This window comes from Excalfactoria chinensis, chromosome 20 (genome assembly GCF_039878825.1).
Source record: "Excalfactoria chinensis isolate bCotChi1 chromosome 20, bCotChi1.hap2, whole genome shotgun sequence".
Taxonomy (NCBI): domain Eukaryota; kingdom Metazoa; phylum Chordata; class Aves; order Galliformes; family Phasianidae; genus Excalfactoria; species Excalfactoria chinensis.
In genome coordinates, this window is record NC_092844.1 from 785,515 (window position 1) to 805,459 (window position 19,945).

Below are 19,945 nucleotides of genomic sequence, written 5' to 3' on the forward strand. Positions count from 1 at the left end.
CAAAATAACTCCAACATCTCTATTTAATACTACTTGGAAAAGCCTCCCTCTCCTAAATGGTCAGCTTCCCCCAAAGTCAGGATCAATATTTCTAAGCACCGTGACCTCTGTGACCTGGTGATTTGTATGGTGCTGTCAGGCAGGGTTGCTGCAGCATGGGCTGGGTCTCTGTGCATTAATAGTGTCAGCCAGGTCTGCCGTGCCCCAGGGGAGCCGGATGGGGCTCCTGTAGCTCCTGTACTCAGGAGGATGCAGATCAGCATTCCTCTTGCCAGGAGCATGCCCTCCACACGTCTGGAGCCTTAGAAATGACCCAAATTTGAGCCAATAGGGAAAAAAAAAAAAGCAGAAAAATACTCCTTGTGAACTGCATTTTCTGGGTTGCAGTCTTTCAGTCCACAAGTTATTCAGCAAACAGTGACTGCCGAGCCCTGATCATGTCAGCAACCATTCCCCAGTAGCCAAACTGGCAGCCCCTTTGCACCCTCTCACTACAGATGGAGTAACTCAGCATGTGACAAAGGTGACTGTAATAATTCCTCTTCTCAACATCCCTCCACTGCCCCCATTCACCTGAGTGTGGGTTGCGACAGAGAGCAGACGGAGGTATTGGTCTGGGTTATATTTACCTCCACAGCTCAATCTTTAGCACGAGTAACTGTGTCAGCACATGGCAGGGACAAGCAGCTGTGGCATGATGATAGAGAAATGATTACCAGCAACACCATATGCAGATTTTCCCTGATAAAAGAGCCAGCTATGCAACACCACTTCCCAGAATGTCCTACCAGGATACTGAAAGGATGGCATGCAGGCTGCTGGTTGCTGGGGGTAGGTCCCACCTTGCTGCATGCCACCATAAGGACCTCTCGTACTGTGTCTTCACTGACCCCAGGGAGTAGGTCCCAGTCAATGAGAAATGACCCTCTGGAAGTGTTTGAGGCACTACAGATGAAACCCTCCTGTGTGATGGAGTTTTGGAAGCAGGACTATTCCCATGCCAAGGTATGCGGGGCACAAGTCTACCTGTGTGGCTGAGTGATGGAGAACATCAAGCCCTTCTTTCTGCAGCTCGACCCTGCTGAGTGGAAAGAAATCCATGGTGCTACCTCTGCAGTTGGCAACGATGGAAGTCTCCATGCTCTGCACCTCCAGAGAAAGCAAAACGTTGTGGTGGGAGCACTGGCATGCAGCAGCCTGTGTGTGCTGAGGGCCAAAAAGGGGACTGGCAGGAGGCTCTGCCCTAACAGGAACACGGCCCATGCAGCAACTGGGGTGGGACGTGCGGAGGGACATGTGCCCCAGGGGGCAGTTGGGAGGGAGTGCAGCTAAGTCAGCATGAGAGCACATGGCTGGAGCCCCGCCAGCACCTGCCACCCCTGGAAATAGCTCTTAGAACTGGGTTACAGGCGTGGAGTCCCTTTCCCTTGTGTTATTATGCAGCATGTGATACATGAAACATATTGGCTGTGGTCTGTCTTGGGAGAGTTGCAGCAAGGGAGGGAGGGAGATTAATAGGAAAACAAATCAGCACCTAGAAACAGAGCAAATGGACAAATGGAGGGACCCAGACCACCGAGGATGCTGGAACGCTGACAAACCAGTGCACATGTATGGAAGGCAAAAGAGGCCATGTGCAGAGCTGGCCATGGGGAGTAAAGATGGGATAATGAAAGAAAAAAACCCTTTATTATCTAAATGGGAATATGGATTCTGGAAGAACAGAGCCCTCAGGCCAGGAATGGTGTATGAAGCACTAGAACAGCTGAGAGAGGTGTTGATGGGTGCTGTCACCAGAGCATGGAGATATTGCTTTTTACCTAAGAGATGGGAGAAGAAATAGACTTTTTGATTCTGGAGCAGGGAAGTCTGCATCAGCGTGAGCCTGCTGAGGTAGTAAAGAGAAATGTGTAGGGGAGAAGCAGTTCTAACACAAAGGAAATGTCACAAGACTAACAGTTATGAGAAATGATTGCTAACAAGCAGTAGCTGCTGGTGTTTGAGACATGCTGGCTGAGTGTTGTGTAGCAGACAGAAGGGAATACAGTAGGTGGAAAAATGCAGTAGTGATAGGAACTGTCTGGTGCTCAGTGCCCTCTGGCAGGCAATGAACCCACCAGCTCACCACAGCACATACACCCAGTGATCCCAGGTCACCATGAAGAAGCTGCTATTGAGGAGCTTGGGAGATCAGCTCTGAGTCTGTAAGTATGAGTTGAGCTGGGCATGCCTCGCACCACACATGCATATGAATCTGCAGTCCTTTGCTTTATTAGAGAGCCAACAAGGCTGGAAGGAGAGGCTCGAGGGATGCTTCCAACAGGAAGGGGTACTGGAGGTGAGACAGTAGTTTGTACTGCAAGGTTGGTGAGATCACAAATAGTCAGTGTGATAGATAGCAGCTACTCCTACAGCACGTGAGGGGTGAGTTCCGGGCTACATTCTGGGTGGGGTTTGGATTAAAGGAGGCCAGGCACTAATACTGGGGGACTTAGGGGCTGACATCATGGACAGATGCCTAGGCATGCTGAGCTGGGGATGAAGTCATGCCTGGAGGGGCACCAGGGCTGAACACTGATGCCCAGCTGAAGATAAGGGCTAAGCCCCATCCTGACAGGAATCTCCTGAAATTCTGACCTGTCTGTGATAGAACAGGAAGAAACCTGATCACTTTTAGTAACGGATCCCAGACAAGTGATCCCAGCGATAGCAACCACAGAACCTGGGAACTGGATTTTCTAGAGGTGAATCAGGTCACAGACCTGATGGAGAAGCTGAAGATGCACTCTGGAAAGTGTGATGTCCTTGAGGGCATTAGGAAGTCGGTCTGGGTGCACATAGTTGTGCCAGAGGTCCACCTAAGAGACAACAAGAGAAACACAGCAGTGAAACAGCACAAATCAATTCACAGTCCCAGCTTCTTGATGTGAATGGCATAATCTTCAAAAGACCTCGTCAAAGTGAGTTTTGTCTGTGATTTAGATGGTGTAACAGGGCAACCTACTGCCCTGGATTGTGCTGGCATAGGCAAGAGGATGGGATAGAAGGGGTGACAGAGGCTTCTCTGCTCCCCTGGGAGGAGGGGGGAGGATTGAGGTGGGAGGAAATCTGAAGTTTGGTACATTGAAAGTGCACTTTGCTCAGTACCTCCCAGCGCCTCCTTTGGGACAGCTTGGAGGGATTGTGCATGGTGTTCCGCTCCATTAGTAATTACTTTATGCCAGCACATGTAAATAATTACTCTGGCACAGCTTCTCAGCAGAGTGCTGTATGCACTCCTTCTGAGCCGTTGTAGCATTGACCCTGGAGCACAGTCTGCTCTGCTGGCTCCTTTGGAGGCTGACAGCAATGAGATTTGTGTTTGCACACAAGCCCATGCACGAACAGCACTCAGTATCTGTGCAGGTGAAGCATATCTCCGTGTGATCTGACCTTTTATGGTCTGCTTCCTCCCAAGAACTGATTGTGCAATGTGCTCCTCTCCCTAAAATCAGACCTTCAGGAGAAGCTTTGGGGTTAAAAGTGGAAGGGAGAAAAAATAAACAACAAAGATGTAAGAAGCCTCAATTACCTGATATTTTCTGACAGAGTTTTTGCCCGAGATAGCACATGCATGCCAAAGTTACATACCCCTGCAAGCAGCAAGGTTTCCAGTGGAAGCCAAAGTCCTGGCAACCTGATGTGCCTCTGCATGGTGTGGCAGGAAACAAATCCTTCAACCTCGTTCCAAATTCCAACAGTGCCCTCAAGCGCTCGAAAGAGAAGCCACAAGCCAGGGCTTGCTGCCATCAAGGCTGCACTGCAGATTATGAACTGGGAGGGAGGGAAGGGGGGGAGTTGCAGTTGCATGGCATTGAGCTTGCTCTCATATCAGGACAAGGCACAGAAATCTCTGCTGTCCCTGCTGTGCTGAGCCGAAATGGCTGCAGCTTTCTCTTACAGTGACCCAGCTGTCACCAAGAGATGCTCTAAGGGACCTGAGGGAGGCCAAAGCAGACTCAGAAGTCTGGCATGTCAAAAGTTGTGACAACAGCACGGTTTGGTTGTGCCTGCAGGCTCACTGCTGAGGCACTTCTGCACCTGCCCTCGAGGGAAGTACCTCACCAGGACCTACAGGATGAGAGTTAAGATGTTTCCAAGAGACAACAGAGGGTTACTGTGATGGGAACTGATAAAGGTATATTAGGACACTGTTCTTGTCCCTGTTTTCTTGTCCTTTTTCCTCATCTGGGGGAGATTATTCTTAGCTTGGAACACAACTTTGGCTTAATTTGCAATGCATGGCCCCCAAATTGTTTGAGTGAAGCAGCAAAGGGGACAGAAACAGGCAGATAAGGAAGTCTGAGTTGTTCCAAGTCTGTTTTTGTCCCTGTAGCCAAAGAATCACGGGACTGTCCCCTCTAACCATCCTCCTTCACCCCTTGGGGAAAGCCTGCCTAGTTTCTCTGAAGCCAGATACTTGCTGATCTCATCCATCAGTTCTCATCATGCTACTGCTCTGTCATCTCCACAAACTATCCATCACCTCCAAGGCAGGAGACTGTAGCTGCTCTGTCAGCAGGCTGCTGTCATCCTGTCGGCCAGTCTCAAATCAGGTATTACCAAATGTGTATTTCAGTTCCAGAAGTTCTAGAGCTGTTTCCAGCCATCCCCTGATCATCTTATGCTTTGAGCTGGGCAGCAATGGGCATTCAGCTTTCTCCTCTCTGTAATCTCAGTTGAAAAGCTGCTATCCCATGGCAGCTCCAGATGTTCTCTAGAAGTCCTGTGGCACAAAGCAGATACCATATAGACAGGCTGATAGACAGCAAGCCAAACACTCGTGCATCACCAGATGCCTTCCTAGTGCCAGCGCTGCAAGTTCCTTCCCCATTCATTAGACCTCAAGATAGAAGGTAGTCAAGCATCAGAATGGGCTGCGCAGGGAAGTGGTGGAGTCCCCATCCCTGGAGGGATTTAAGCAATGTGTGGCTGTTGCACTGAGGGATGACATGGTATAGTGGTGGTGGGATTTGCTAGGTCAAGTTGGTGGTTTGACTCAATGCTCCTGAATATCTGTTCCAGCCCACATGATTCTAATGTGACTCTATGAAAACTACCAGCAAATGCATTTGTGAGAAAACTGGTGGAGCTGGAATTGACAGCTCTAGCAAAGACAACGTGTTGCACGAGGCTGGCAAGGACTGTAGTCTGAGCATCTCCTCAAGGAGCTTTTCTCTGTAATCCTACAAGAAAACAGCCAAGTCTGCCTTACTTGCATCCTCCAGAAGTGACCTTGAAACCTGCTTCAGCAATACCATTTGTATCCTACTGGCCCCAATTGCAGGCTGTGCCATTCACAGCTGAGGATCTCAGCCAAAGGCATTTCCCTGGCAGGGTGCAGAGGCCCCAGAACAGAGTGGATCTCATCATGACATTATGGGTTCTTAATTAATACCCATTTGTTTGCAAGGTGATTTGCCTGACCACATGCCAGCCTCAGAATTTCATTCACATCCCTGTGGAGAAGGCTTGACAGTAGACAGGACACACAGTCCCAGTCCTTGCCTGCCTGCTGCTCTTTACCAGCTCACACAATAGCCTGGTGTCAAAGCTACACAGCCGAGGCTGTTATCCCTCTGCCCTATGCATTTATCCAGAAATTAACACTTGCTCATGCAAATGAGATGGCTCATTAGGCCTTCTTCTCCGTCTATCAATAGATGGCAGCAGATAGCCCTCTTCCAGGCATCAAAACACAAACAGCAATATCTCATTTGCACTCATATGATTCCTTTCCATTCCTTCCTTTTCCTTTCCTCTTCCTCCCCCCTCTCCTTCTCCTTCTCCTCCTTTTCTTTCCTTTCCTTTCCTTTCCTTTCCTTTCCTTTCCTTTCCTTTCCTTTCCTTTCCTTTCCTTTCCTTTCCTTTCCTTTCCTTTCCTTTCCTTTCCTTTCCTTTCCTTTCCTTTCCTTTCCTTTCCTTTCCTTTTCCTTTTCCCTTCCCTCTTCTTCTCCTTTCCTCTTCTTCTCCTCTTCCTCTCCTCTCCTTCTCCTCTCCTTTCCTTTCCTTTCCTTTCCTTTCCTTTCCTTTCCTTTCCTTTCCTTTCCTTTCCTTTCCTTTCCTTCCTTCCTTTCCTTTCCTTTCCTTTCCTTTCCTTTCCTTTCCTTTCCTTTCCTTTCCTTCTTTCCTTTCCTCTTCTTCTCCTCTCCTCTCCTCTCCTCTCCTCTCCTCTCCTCTCCTCTCCTCTCCTCTCCTCTTCCTTTCCTTTCCTTTCCTTTTCCTTTTCCTTTTCCCTTCCCTTCCCTCTTCCTCTCCTTTCCTCTTCCTCTCCTCTCCTCTTCTTCTCCTTTCCTTTCCTTTCCTTTCCTTTCCTTTCCTTTCCTTTCCTTTCCTTTCCTTTCCTTTCCTTTCCTCTTCTTCTCCTCTCCTCTCCTCTCCTCTCCTATCCTCTCCTCTCCTCTCCTCTCCTCTCCTCTCCTCTCCTCTCCTCTCCTCTCCTCTCCTCTCCTCTCCTCTCCTTCTCCTTCTCCTTTCCTCTCCTCTTCCTTTCCTTTCCTTTTCCTTTCCTTTCCTTTCCTTTCCTTTCCTTTCCTTTCCTTTCCTTTCCTTTCCTTTCCTTTCCTTTCCTTTCCTTTCCTTTCCTTTCCTTTCCTTTCCTTTCCTTTCCTTTCCTTTCCTTTCCTTTCCTCCTTCCCTTCTCCATTCCCCTTTTCTTCTCCCTTCCTTCCCCTTCCTCCTTACGTTATCCCCCCACACTAAATGTGGCCAAACCCTTTCTCTTCCACCACTTCAGACAAGACCCTTCCAAAGAACCCCTCCAGATCTGCACACCGAACACCCTGCAGCTCTCAGGTGTTCAAGCTGGCCCTGTGCTGATTAAACAAGATTCCCCATCTGGCACAACACACAGGGAAGCATCATCTGCCCTGACATCCTCCCTGGCTGTATCTCCTCAGCAAGGTGCATGTGAGCGGCTGCACTTCAGTGCTCCAACAGGCCCAGGTCTCTCCTGCATTGAGGGCCCCCCTTGTAGGCCCAGTGCTCCAGGTGAGGCCTCCCGTTGCTCAGCACGGTATATGGCTGGGTCAGATTACTGATGGACAGGGAAAAGAAACACGCCAAGGCTTGCCTGTGTGGGGACGAACACAAAGCAATCCCATTATGCACATCCACTGTTACTAATAGACGTCTCAATCCCTTCGCTCCCAGAGCAGCGCCTCAGAGCAGCGGGACAGAACTGCGCATGCGCCACCGTCACTCCTCCCCGCCTCAAGATGGCGGCGTGCGTAGAGGGGCGGAACGCAGCCAACGAAGGGTAACCATGGCGACGGCGCGGAGTGCTGCTTACCTGCTGCTTAACCGCAAGCAGGCCGTGAAGGTGTGGGACCGAATCGGAGGTCGGTTCTAGATTGCCCTGTGATCACCAGTTCGATGGAGCTGTTCAGGTCTGGTGGTCAAGCAGGTCCTGGGGTGCATCGCACAGAGCGTGGCCAGCAGGGTGAGGGAAGTTCTCCTCCCCTCTGCTCTGCCCTGGGGAGGACACATGGAGCACTGGGCCCAGTGCTGGGCTGCCCAGTTCAAGGCAGGCAGGGAACTGCTGGGGAGAGCCCAGGGCTGCAGAGAGATCAGGGCCTGGAGCAGCTCCTGTATGAGGAAAGGCTGAGAGCCCTGAGGCTGTTCAGTGTGGGGAGGAGAAGGCTGGGAGGGGATCTGAGCAACACTTAGAAATACCTATGGGGTATTCCTAAGTGGACGGGGCCAGGCTCTTTGTGGTGGTGGTCAGTGACAGGATGAGGGGCAACAAGCACAAAGTGGAACCCAGGAGTTCTTTGAAGGTAGCAGAGCTGTGGGACAGGCTGCCCAGAGGGATGGGGAGTCTCCTCTGGAGATACTCACAACCACCCGGATGCTCTGCAGACTGACTGCTCAGGGAAGTCTGCTTTAGCAGGAGTTGGACTGGGGGATCTCCAAAGGTCCCTTCCAACCTTTTCAATTCTGTGACCTTTGTGGTGAGGGAGCAGCCCTTGGAATAGGGACCAGAACTGACATCCTCTCCCATGTTGCTGTACCAGCCCCTGTGAACTGCCCCATTGGTTTATTTCCCTTTCCAGTATGCTTAATTAACTAATGGGATGCACCACTTGAAGTGCTGAAAACATATCTTTTAGCCCAGACCAGAACTTAGTCTTTCTTGGAGATGCAGGAAGCAAGCTTGCTTCCTGAATGAATGCCATTAGGATTCTACATCACTCCATCCTCCTCTGGCTGTGTTGTAAGGCAGCTGCACTGACTTCTTTTGAAGAGTGGGTTGTGGGACCACAGAGAGGTCCTTCTTCTCTGCAGGGGTGTTGGGGCTGTGAAGGTGGTGGTAGCAGTGGGAGTTCAGGTGCTTTCCATCTTGCTCTCAATACGTTCAGCTCGAAACAGTTCAGATTAACAAGTCTGGCACAGGTTGCCTAGAGATGTGGTGGATGTCTCGTCCCTAGAGACACCCGAGGCAGGCTGGAGGGGCCCTGAGAGCTGGTGGAACTCTGGTTGTCCCTGTTGATTGTAGGGGTGTTGGACCAGATGGCCTTTAAGGGTCCCTCCAACTCAAGACTATTATGACTATATTATGATTCTGTGATAATCAGCTCTTTCATTGTTGGCCATAATGAGAAATGGAGTGTAAGCTTTGGCCATTGCTTTGGGTTTGTGATTGTCTTCCCCTGTATGATTTCACCCTTTTGTTTAGGCTTTTGCTTTGAAGGGTAATGGAAAACGAGCTATGAAGAACTGGAGAACACCTATTTGTTTTTCAATCTGCTATATTTCCATTTAAAGCATCAGTGCAGACAGATAGCCGAAATGTTACTTGTTTTTGTGACGTGTATTCTGCTGCTTTTAGAGACCGCGCAGCACTGAATTTAGTCAAAGTGTTGCTTGTTTTCCTCTTATCTGTCTGCACTGATGCTCTGAACTGAAGTAGAATAGATTGAAAAACAAATTGGTGTGCCCTGACTCCCTAGACTGGATTTTATATTACCCTCAGGGAGTGCTGCCTGTTCTGGCCCTTTGGAGCCCCCCAGGGGAAGGTAATGACCTCTCAGCCTCTCTCAGCTCTTCAAAGACACAATTACTTCTGGTGGGAGAGGTGAGAAAATTGAATTGCAGTACATGATTTCCTGGCTTTCTAATAACCCTTTTTGTAAGGTCATCGTCTTTGCAACAAGAAGACAGGCGGCTGATAAACACACAAAAAGTATTTAGATTTTGATTCCAGGCTGTCAATGTCTTTAACTCCTGCGCTGGCTCGGAGCTAGATACGGATCTTCCTTTTATGATCAGTGCACCAGGCTGGGTTGGTAGCAGGGTGCTGTCAGCAGAGGGAGCACAAGGCTGTGGGTTTGTATGTTTAAAAAGCTGTGTTGGGGTATTGCTTAATTTCTTGGCAGTGTTTATTATTATTATTATTATTATTTTGAAATCTAAGGAAAGCCTGCTGCATGTGCATCTCAAAAAAGAATCCCAGACATGGAATGCATCTAATGGTCACTGCGGTCATAACTAATCAATGCAGAAGGCAAGTTTTGGCATTGTTTTTGGTGTTATTGTGTCATACAAGCTCCTTTTGCTCCTTTTACCTCCTTTTGAGGTAGCAGTAAAATTGCTATAGTGCTGCTGATTGGACCAGATGTCCTTTAAGGGTCACCTTCCAACTCAAATGATTCTGTAATAATGGCCTTCTAAAGGAGAACAGTGTCACAGCCTTGCATACAGGGGAGGGGTGTTCTCATTTGGGTGTTTCTGGAGCACCTATCTCTGCCATCAGCTTATCCTTTTCTTATTCTAATCTAGCCTAGAGAAGAAGACATGATTCTTTCCAACTGAAATACCTAGCAGAAGGAAGGAGGAGCTGCACTGGTCAACAGAGAGTAGTGCTTGCTGCAGACCTGTTCTGGATTTGGGAGGTTCAGAAGAAGAGGTTTCCTTGTCAAAGTGGCTGCCTTGAGAGCAGTCTCAGGTGATAGCTGCTGCCTAACAGTGACAAAAGGACATATATCAACATATGGTTGAGTGGAGCCTTAGAATTTCAAGTGTTTTTCAGGTCTTGACTCGAATTCATCGGCTTTGCAGTCTTGCTGGACATCAGTGGAACCAAAATAACTAAATTACCCTGGTGTTTTCCTCTGTAAGCAGGGACGTGTCACACCTTTCCTTAAAAGATTCATCATTCTTTGACAAAGCCTGCCTGGAGGGCAGCTAAGATGAGCACATCTCTCTCTCCTCTGTCCCCACTTCTGTCTCCAGTGAGCCTATGCTTTTGGAAGAGGAGGGCAGTGTTTGTGTGGCTCAGGTGTCAAAGGCTGCAGCAGTCAACTGAAGACATTTTACTTTTAAGTTTGAAATCCAGAAAGAAAAAGAAGAATACCAACAGTGGTCTTATCTTTGAGCGTGGCTCCAAAGACGATGCAGAGAAGCAGCTTTAGGCTGAAAAAGTGACAAATGGCTTTTTCTCACCAGTGGTGCTGGCAGAGGCAGATAGCTCACACTCTGCAAGCGCTCATCGTTGCTGAAGTATTATCTGCTCTCAGAGAGATTCCAAGTTCAGCCCAATTCTGCAGGCAAATCTCCCAAAAGTCATTTAGAAGACAGCTGGGAAGCCGGGCAAATTCAGGTAAGAAATGAGGCATGTATTTTAACAGCCAGAATGACTCACTATGACAATGGAAGGTGCTCATCCTAAACATCAGTTCTTATCGTGAATAGGCACCTTTCTGGAAGAGCAACTTCAGCCAAACCCAAGGTATTAAGTCCAGAAATCTAGGAGGCAGTGACAGATGAGATGTCAGATTGCTGCTGGTGGTCCCTTCTGGCCTTCAGCTCAGAATAAAAGCTTGAAGACTGCTATAAGTAGCAGGCAGTTGCCTTGACGATGGTCTTGGCAATCACCCCCCTGTTAAAAAAACCCACAACCCATCATCGTTCTCTTTGGCAGGACTGGATATTTTGGTCCCTATAATTAAGGAAATATAATGTATTTGTACAGATATATTTGGTCTAATTACTCGGAACGCATTTTGCATAGCTCTGAACTATTGTAATAAAGATGGTAAGGTGATATTAGGCTGCCCAGAGCTTTACTGTTTTGAGTTGTCATGGGCAAATATATCTTCAGTACCCTTGCCAGGAACAGAGGGAGCAGACGGTGCTGCTGCTTCAAACTGTGGAAGTGAGAGGTTTTATGCACAAGACGTCTCTTCCAGGGCATTGATGTTTCCTGCTTGTCCTTTTGTAGGAAGATCTGCAGCTATTATTTCTTAACCAGCAGACCCAATTTCATTTCAGATACTGGAAGCTCTTCAACTCCAGGCAAGGAGTGGGTGGACTAAAACTGCTATTACACTCAGCCTGGCAAAAGAAATGGGGCTCTTTCTTCTCCCACATTCACCAGCAACTCTGCTGACATCAACTTGGTTGTCTGTGATTTACAGCAGTGTGGGTGGATAACAGAACCCTTATGTTTAATGGGATCAAAGTGCAGGTGGCCAGTCCTGTGTGCGGGTGAGACAGTGCTTTGAGGTGATGTATGAGCATCAGCTCATTAAAACTCGTGTCCCAGTGGTAGGCAGTATTATTTCTGTTCTCTGTGAGAGGGTTAGAAGCTAGGTGTTAAGCAGTTGAAGGTCGTGTCTGTCCAGGTGCTTTTCCTTTAGCACTCACACTGTTTTGTTTCAGCATCATTGCCAGCATCCATGGTAGGCATCCTAGTGTACAGACAAGTGACAGTAACATCTTTATCTTGTCTAGCAGAGATAAAAAAAACTCAAGATATCCTGCTGATAAAAATTCTGCTGGTGGATGTCCTATTTTCCTTTCCCCTCTCCCAACAGCAACACAGGAAAAAAAGAAGGAAGCAAAAGGAAAAGAGATGCTGTAGTAGATGAGACTCGGCCTATGGACTTCTGCCTCTGTGCTGTACGATCAGATCACTTTGTGCTTGGTAGGTCAAAATCAACACCTCCAATTTTCCTCTGCATTTGATAGTCTGAGCAGGTCTTCCTGCATTGGTTCCCCACCTGCCCTTTCAGAAACTGACTGCTGAATCCAGCATCAGCTCCAGTTGCTGGACGCAGACAAAGCCTGGCACTGCGGTGCCTCACTGAAAAAGCATTCATGTTTCTTAGAGCTCTATGGTAGGAGTTGTGTCGGGGAGCATCTCTCCTGTCTGTAACTCCTGGGACTCAATATTCACTCCTGAGCAATCTCTGAAGCATTTACGTTTGAAAAGTATCAGGTAAGTTGCTGAATTTGGGGAATCAGAGTTAACCACTAAACTACAGCATAGTAAACTGCAGCAGGTGTCAAATGAAAAGTAGTTTTTGGCTTCTTTTGCTAGCAGAATCCTTTGTTTTTCCTTCAGCTGGACCTTGTGAAAGTAGTGTGAAGACCGAAGCAAGAGAAAACTGCTAGATCCAGGAGCCATGGAGCTTGCCAGCTACAGCAAGCAGCTGCTGCAGCAGCTGTACACTCTGCAAAGAGCAGCAGTTCTGCAATTGCACCATCTTTGTTGGGACTGTTCACTTCAGAGCACACAAGGTTGTCTTAGCTGCTGCCAGCATGCTTTTTAAATCTTTGTTGGACAGCACAGACCCCATTTCCATCAATGTTTCTCTGGTGACACCTGAGAAGATTGCACTGTTGCTGGAGATGATGTACACTGGCAAGCTCGCAATGGGGAAACACAACTTCACCAAAGTCATCTCTGTGTCAGGTAGTCTGCAGATGTTTGATGTGGCTGTTAGCTGCAAAACCCTCCTGAGAGACCTCATCAGCTGTTCAACTCGGGATCAGGTAGAAGTCTCTGCCCACACAACAGAGTCATCTGGAAGCAGTGCTGAAACTGATAACCTGCCCCAATCTGAAAAACCTGCTGCTGAAGGAAAAACAGATGCCCTGCACCCTTCTGGCCCTGGAGAAGCAGAGATGGAAGCAGATATTTCTCCTCCTGAGCAGGTGCTGACTGTGAATCACACCTGGCTTTGCCAGGATGTGATGCTGAGCAGCTTGGGGTCTCTCTGAGAGGATTCAGGCTCTTGTGCTGCCCAGCCTGCCTGCGCAGTGCTTGGTCACTGTGTTGAAGTGGAGACTGCTGAGCCCCTGGAGAAGAAAGGAAGTGGTTTAGGTGAGCCTTGACAGAATTGCAACTCAGTGATATACACCTGAGTTGCTTTACATTTATTTTATGTCACCAGGGATCTTTTCCTCTGTGTTTCATCTTTTTAATTTGCCTTGGGTTGGTAACAGCACTGATGTGTGCCCCTTTTCTGTAGGGACTTTCTTCCTTTGGCACAGTGCAATGCTATCCTTTAGCCTTTGTGGTTGTTTTGCTTTTAGCACTTTACCAGAGCTATATTGAGCAAAACTTTTCTTATCTATTCATCTTTCTTATCTATTGCATCTCATGTATAGTGGGATCTGTGTTAATGCAGCACATGAGGTTTGTAATTCAATCTTTCTAGCAGTAAGTGAACATAGTTGCCTGCTAATGCTACTTATCTTTTAAACTCATGTTCAGCATGGGAGGGAAACAGAGGCTGCACTGGATTTAAGATAAATGTTCCATTTATAACTTGTGTTAAATAAACTGTTGGTTTTTCCTCCAGGCTGTGTGATATCTTTAGAAGGGATTTGTGAGTCACAGTTTCCATGTTACAGCCAATGTGCTGGTTACAAACTGATGCTTTTCAATCACGTCCCGCTTTCTGTGAATCCCTTCAATTAGCAAATAACTCATCTTGTTTCTCTTGCACAGCAGCATAGAGCAAAAGCTGTAAACTGGATTTCTTTCTTCGATATGAAAGTGTTTTCTCAGAGGCCCTTTCTGATGCCCAAGCCGTGCTGAGAAGACTAGAAGAGTGCAGAGAAATTGATGCCTCTCAAAGGGAGGTAGGTGTGTTTATTGGATAAATAATACAAGTCTTTTCTTCCCCACCCTGCTGAGGGCTAGAATAGTTCTGTCCCTGTTCAGGAAATCTTTTCAAGGGGAAACTGGAGCTGTGGTGCTTTGTTGTTGGAAGGGAAGATTGTGCTCACCTGAACGATGCACCCGAGCAGCATCTGTGAGACAAAGCTGCTTGTGCGTGCAGGTGAGGAAGTGTATGTCCTGCTCCAAAGACATCTTCCCTGTGCTAGGAGAGCTCCAGCACTCCTCCTGTTTGTGGCATTTGCTTCGGGAACTGTATCAAGATGGGAATGACTGACACATGGGATCCCAAAATAGATTTCCTGTGCCCGTGGTGAAGGCTTGCTGCAGAGCAGCTGCTCTGCTCTGTGTTGTGCAGGCTGCTCACAAGGAGCGTTGTGGATGGGGATGGATACAGGGCATGCCGGCCAGCTGTCTCATGGTGCTTCTGGTGGCATTCAGCTTGAAACGCTGTCGTTGCAGATGAGTGATGCTCAGGTTATTGTTGGAAGGTGTTCGAGTGTAGTGCTCGGTTGATGCTAAAAGGGATATTCTGGGCTCTGAATAACAGCTACCAACAATTGTACAAGGCTTTAAAAGCAGGGAAGTCCTGTTCCCTGGATTAGGGGGCTGAGATCTCTAGATCTTACAAGCTTATTGGGTGGGAAGCCATCTGGGTTTGAATCACCTGGCCCCTGTTGTACCAGCATAACTGCGTGAAGCCAAGACATCTTTTTGCTGAGGAAAACTGAAGCCAACGTGTTTATTAGAAAAAAGATGTGTGACAGCAGGTAGGAGAATTCCCTCAAGTCAAGGAGTACAGATTTATTTTCTGATAAGCCTTTGAATGTTGATGGGTTGGAAATCTTCGTTCCCTTAGCAGCTGGCCCCTTTGACAGTGTTGAACTTATCTGGAGCTCTGAGAGGTGAGATGTGGGTCCTAATTTGTGGCTGTGTAGCAAGCCCAAGCCTGGCCAGACTGACAAGCACCTGTGAGCATGTTGCTCTCAGCATGCCTCCGAAGGATTATGTTTTTGTGTGTTCATTTGTCTTCCAGATTAGAAAACTGTCAGGTTTAAAGTTGTTCCAACTCTACACGTGGGCAATTGGTGCTGCAACCGGAGCAGTGCCCCAGCAAGAGTGCTGAGCCCTCACAATGCAGACAGGTGCTGCCTGTGCCAGCGTGCCCTCCTTACCCACGTGTGCAATCTGCACAGCACAGCACTCACAGCTCGGCATGCACACTGCCTTGCTTCTGCGATGGTTAAACAGCCCTATTTATTGTTGCTTTGCAGTAACTGTAATGCTTCTTGTGTCTCCAGCACTGCAAATGTGTGGCAGATGGGGTCGGTGGGCCCATCTATGCCATGTGCCCTGCCTGTTTTGCTCCCAAATGAGCTGTTGCCGTAGGATCCAAACAGGGAGAGTTCAGAGGCAGTGTGGGTATCTGACTGCAGAACAGCACCTGGGCAATTTTTCTGTAGCTATAAATAAATGCTGAATAAATGAGAAATGGATTTTCTTTAAGCCTCGCAGAAAAAAATCACTTCTCTGCTGCAACAAGCATGAAAAGTGTTAGCCCCAAAGGCAGTGGGGAGAGGAGGGGGATTGCAGCCCATTCTAAGTAAGGGCTTAGGAGAAAACTCTCAGCTCAGCCCATTCTGTCGCTCTCTGAGCTCCCTGCTGGGATAAGCAGCATCTGTCGGCACAGGCATGACTCTAAGCTCTGCTTCCAGCAGAGGGTGTAGCTTTTTCCCGTAAGGGCCTGGTGTTTTCTTTGGGGAAACACAGTGGTGTGTTTCAGAGTCATGCTTAAAGTGCAAGTTTAGCTGACAAGAGCGCAGCTCAGGATGTGTAACAAGGGCTGAAATTGTGGCAGTGGAAAAAAGTCAATGGATTTTTTTTTTTTCTAAATTTCCTTTTTATTTCACTACTTATTTGCTTGAAATCCCTCAGGCACCTTAGTGTAAGTGAAAGCCAGTTTGGGAGACAGTGAGGTGGCTGTGGGTGCAACCATGCGATGCAAAGAGCTGCCTTTTCTTCATGCTGAGCACCCTGGTGGGGAGTGTTTGCCATGCTGCAGAGGAGAGCTCCAGTCCCCTGTGCACATCCTTCTGCTCACAACTCCTTTGTGGGTGCATTGTCTCTATCAGCAAGCAGTTTTTGACAACAAAGGCCAGGCAGGCACAGCACTGGAGCTTGGAGTGTTAGTGGGGATGTTGCCAGCCTGCCTGTTAAAGCTGAGGCTGCTCCAGCTCCTCAGGTTTCAGTGGGACTTTGCCTTGGATGTCACTCTTTCTGTTCCTTTGCTCACCCATCAATGGGTGCCTCATTGCCAGCAGCCCCACAGAGTAAGAGGTTGTGCTTTGCTCCCCTTAGGTGTCACTGCCTTATTTCCTACTACATCCAGTGGGTGTTGGTGAAGTTGTGGGTTGGTATTTTTTTTGCCCCTGAGGTTTGTGGCTTTGCTTTTGTCAGAGTTTTTGCTTTTCTCTAAGTTTGCTGCTATTTTCTGCTCCCTGGGTTGAAAAATGCAGACGTATCCTTGTAAGTTGGTTTTCTATTTAGGGAGATGTGATTTTTTTTGGGGGGAGTCGTTGTTTTGTTCTGGTCTCTCTCTGTAACTCGCATAAACTATTCCTATCTAATTTGGTTCTGGCCTGGATGAAACCTGCTTGGAAATGAGAACGAGTCTGAAATTGCAGTAATTTGGGGAAGCGTAGAAGAGCTTTGCTGGTGTCAAGTCTTATCTTCCTGTGCTTTCTTAGAGAAACTCAATTCAAATCATTGCACAGCTCATTTGTTCCCTCTGCTTCTGGTTTCAGATGAAGTGGGGAGTGTTGATTCTCTAGTGCAGAATAAGTGTCACTGCTTGCGGAGCATTTCCATTGCATATGGGCCTGTCCAATTATTGCTGTCCTTCATTTGCAGCTGCAGGAATTTCTGGATGTGGCATAAAAGTTTTCCTTTTGCCTCCTGCATCCTGATGAGAAGTGCTAGCTTGTGTTTTTGCTTGTTTTAGTGGTGGCAAAGCTGGCTAAACTATTCCCTTGTTCTGGTATACTCGTGTGGTAGTTTTGGCTGAGTTTTTCAAAGCAACACAAGAAGAACCAGTGCACTCTATCTGTTGAAGATCCCTCCTACCACTTGAGGTGCTTGTGTTGCTTTGGAGCTGTTGTTTAGGAGGGCTCACTCTGTAATAGCTGGTAAAGTGGCTTTCTGCTCGGATCACCGGCACTTGAGATGTGTGTCTCTTGTGGGAATAGAAGTAGGGATGAGGTTTGAAAAGCCAGAGCAGTTCTCCTCCATCTACAGGGAAGAGGCAAGGCTGTAGCAAGAAGATGTGATGGTGTAGGGACTGAATACATTGGGAAAGTAATGTGGCAGATGACATGGAGGGGAGCTGTCTTGCCTCAAGGTTTCTGGGGAAATGGGAGGCTTTGGGATGAACTGGGAGGGCTTTCTCATTGTGTGTGATCATTTTGGTGCTGAGCTGGTTATGTTGTGGACACCACCACTGCTGCCTGCAGTGTTAGCCTGATTTTGCAGTGGGCATTGATCTCTTCAGTGGCACAACTCAAACTGAAGCCATGTCTTGGTGACTGCTGCCCTGCCCAGAGGGTCTGGAAGGTGAATGTGTGCTGCTGTGTAGTAATGTGGCTATGAAGGGTTTTGCAAATATCCCACGCAGTAAAAACCGAATGGATGAGGCTATAATGCATAGGAGCCTTGTGACTAAGTGGAATCTGCTATTCCAGATAATATCGGTATTTCTCCAGCTCTTTCAGGTTCTCTGGGAATTGTTACTGCTTCAAAGTAAGTCTAAAATGCACTGTGCACTCTTTCTAAACAATGCTAAAAGGCTGCTGTTCCCACTGAGCAATGTGTCTGAGGAAAGGTCTTCCAGAAATAAACTATAAATAGCAGAGCTATTTCTCAAAACTCAGTTCCGCTAATGAAAACCGTGCGCCGAGGAAGGGATGTTAACTGATGCTCTGGGTAGTCATTCTGTGCTGATTTTAATTGTAATTAAGGCTTTCTTCCTTTATAACAGAGCCCTTCATGTCCGTGTCTCTCCGTTTGGCAGGAAAAATGCTGTTAGAGGGTAAGAGCTGGGGCTCCTGCAGCTCCCCCTCTGCGGATGCTCTTTGCAATAGGTCATCACACTGTTACGCTGCCCTAATATGTGAGCATTTACACCTGCTAGAAAAAGCAAGTCCACCATCCCCCTGGTGCGGCCTCAAGCAGTTACATTCAGTCTTTTTATCATAGAAATAAAAATGACAATGACAGCAGAAAATGGCCGTTATCTCGGGAGCTGGGCTAAGCTCTCCACTTCAAAGGTACTTTTATAGCATCCCTGGAGTCTCTAATAAAGGATGCCTGCTCTGAAAGGCTGGCATCTCTGGTGGAGAGCTGGGGAGTGCGTGTCTTTAGGGGCAATATTTACAGCGCTAAAGGGCTCCAGGGAAATGGGAGCAAGAGTTCCAGCTTCTTTCTTTTCCTTTTATTTCCATCGCTCTGCAGGCATGTTTGCCTCTGGTTGCCGTGTGGGGTCACAGGAGTGGATTTTGGAGCTCTGAGCTTGATTACCAGGTGTGCAGAGAGCCCACAACACAGCACTTATGTGCCTTATCTCCAAAGCATTCACTGGGAGCCGTGACTCCTTTGTGACTTGAGAAGGGGAATTCCTCAAGTCCCACCAGAATGCTTTCTGCTTTCTGTGCAGGTTCTCTCCTTGTTCTGCAGTGAAATATGCTCTTTATGTCAGCTTGCATTTGGCAGTTGTCTCTGTTACTAAACCTTTCCTGTGTTTGCCTGTTTTAGGTTGTGCTCACCTGTCTGGCAGAGGTGGGGGAACAGTCAGTGTTCACAAAGCTGTTGGGTGAAGTGAAGGATGCTCAGACCCTTGTGTCTTTAAACAAGCTGTTTCAAGATGTGAATCCCAAGCTGAGATTGGCTATGCTGGAGAGGGAACAGGGCAGTGGAGAAGTCCTACAGCAAACAGGTGTAGAGAATTGGGCACAGCTTTTGGCAAAGTGGGTGGGTAACCTTACAGGCAAAGCTTCAGAAGATTATTTGTGTCCCCCTAGCAGGCTGCAGTGCTCTCACATTTGTTCAGAGCTTGTATCCTTACTCACATGTGGGAAGCTTATTGTGTGCTGGCCAAGATCCTGGAGTGTTTCTGCTACACAGCAGTGGGGTGCAGGCAGTGCAGGGCTCTCCCTATCGCTGCCTGCAGGGTTGGATCGATGGCTGCACAGCCAGTATGGGCTGGAGCACAGCTGAGCCTTGGGATTGAAAGCTCCTTTCTTACTCAAGTCTGACACAAAGCAGTGGCCTTGCAAACCTGGTGTTAACCTCCAGCTTGCTTTATGGCTTTGTGCTCTGTTAGATAAATGAGACGTTTTCCTTTCATTGAGTTTAAAGAGAATCGTAAAGTGGTTTTTCTCTGCTGCTTGTGCTTGGGATGAGCTTTGCTATTCACTTAGATCTTTCACAGAGTCTCACTCACTTCAGGAGCCTGTCAGTTCCTTCAGACTGACTTGTTTCTTCTCTTGTGCTTCTGAATCCTTTTCTCCCCAGAGAGCACAGAAGAGGGAGAGATGCTGACCGCTCGCTTGCTGGGATGCAAGGAGGAGCTAATCCAGAGCGTGACACAGCTGAGCCCCATCGTAGAGTTCTTGGAGGCAGCAGAAGAGGGATTCCTGACTGCCACGGAGAAGCGGGTAACAAATGTGAGATAAGGGAAGCTCTGTGGGTGAGGGTTGTATGTGTGGGTCTGCCAGGCTCTGTCTTTCCACACAGTTTGCCCAGTGATGCTCCAGCTTCACCTGGTGATTTCTCTCTGAGCGGCATGGACTGCTTATGTTGTCTCAAGTGCTTCCATGCTGAACTGTGGGAATACTGAGAGTTGGACTGCACAAGTGTAACCTCTAGTTCAGGGGGAACACTGAATAGCGTGCTGGTTTGTCCCTGAAAGCAGAAACTGGGGCAAGGGAGGCAGCTGGTTTCTCA

General features: G+C 48.0%; 1 protein-coding gene across 1 annotated transcript in view; it reads left to right on the plus strand.

Moving 5' to 3' along the window:
• Positions 1-12,446: 12,446 nt before the first annotated feature.
• Positions 12,447-19,945, plus strand: part of ZBTB40 (zinc finger and BTB domain containing 40) — a 29,681-nt gene continuing 22,182 nt past the window's right edge. Inside the window, 5 exon segments of the mRNA XM_072354594.1 lie at positions 12,447-12,493; positions 12,495-13,147; positions 13,778-13,911; positions 18,755-18,935; positions 19,514-19,656. Coding sequence (XP_072210695.1) covers positions 12,447-12,493; positions 12,495-13,147; positions 13,778-13,911; positions 18,755-18,935; positions 19,514-19,656 — 1,158 coding nt within the window.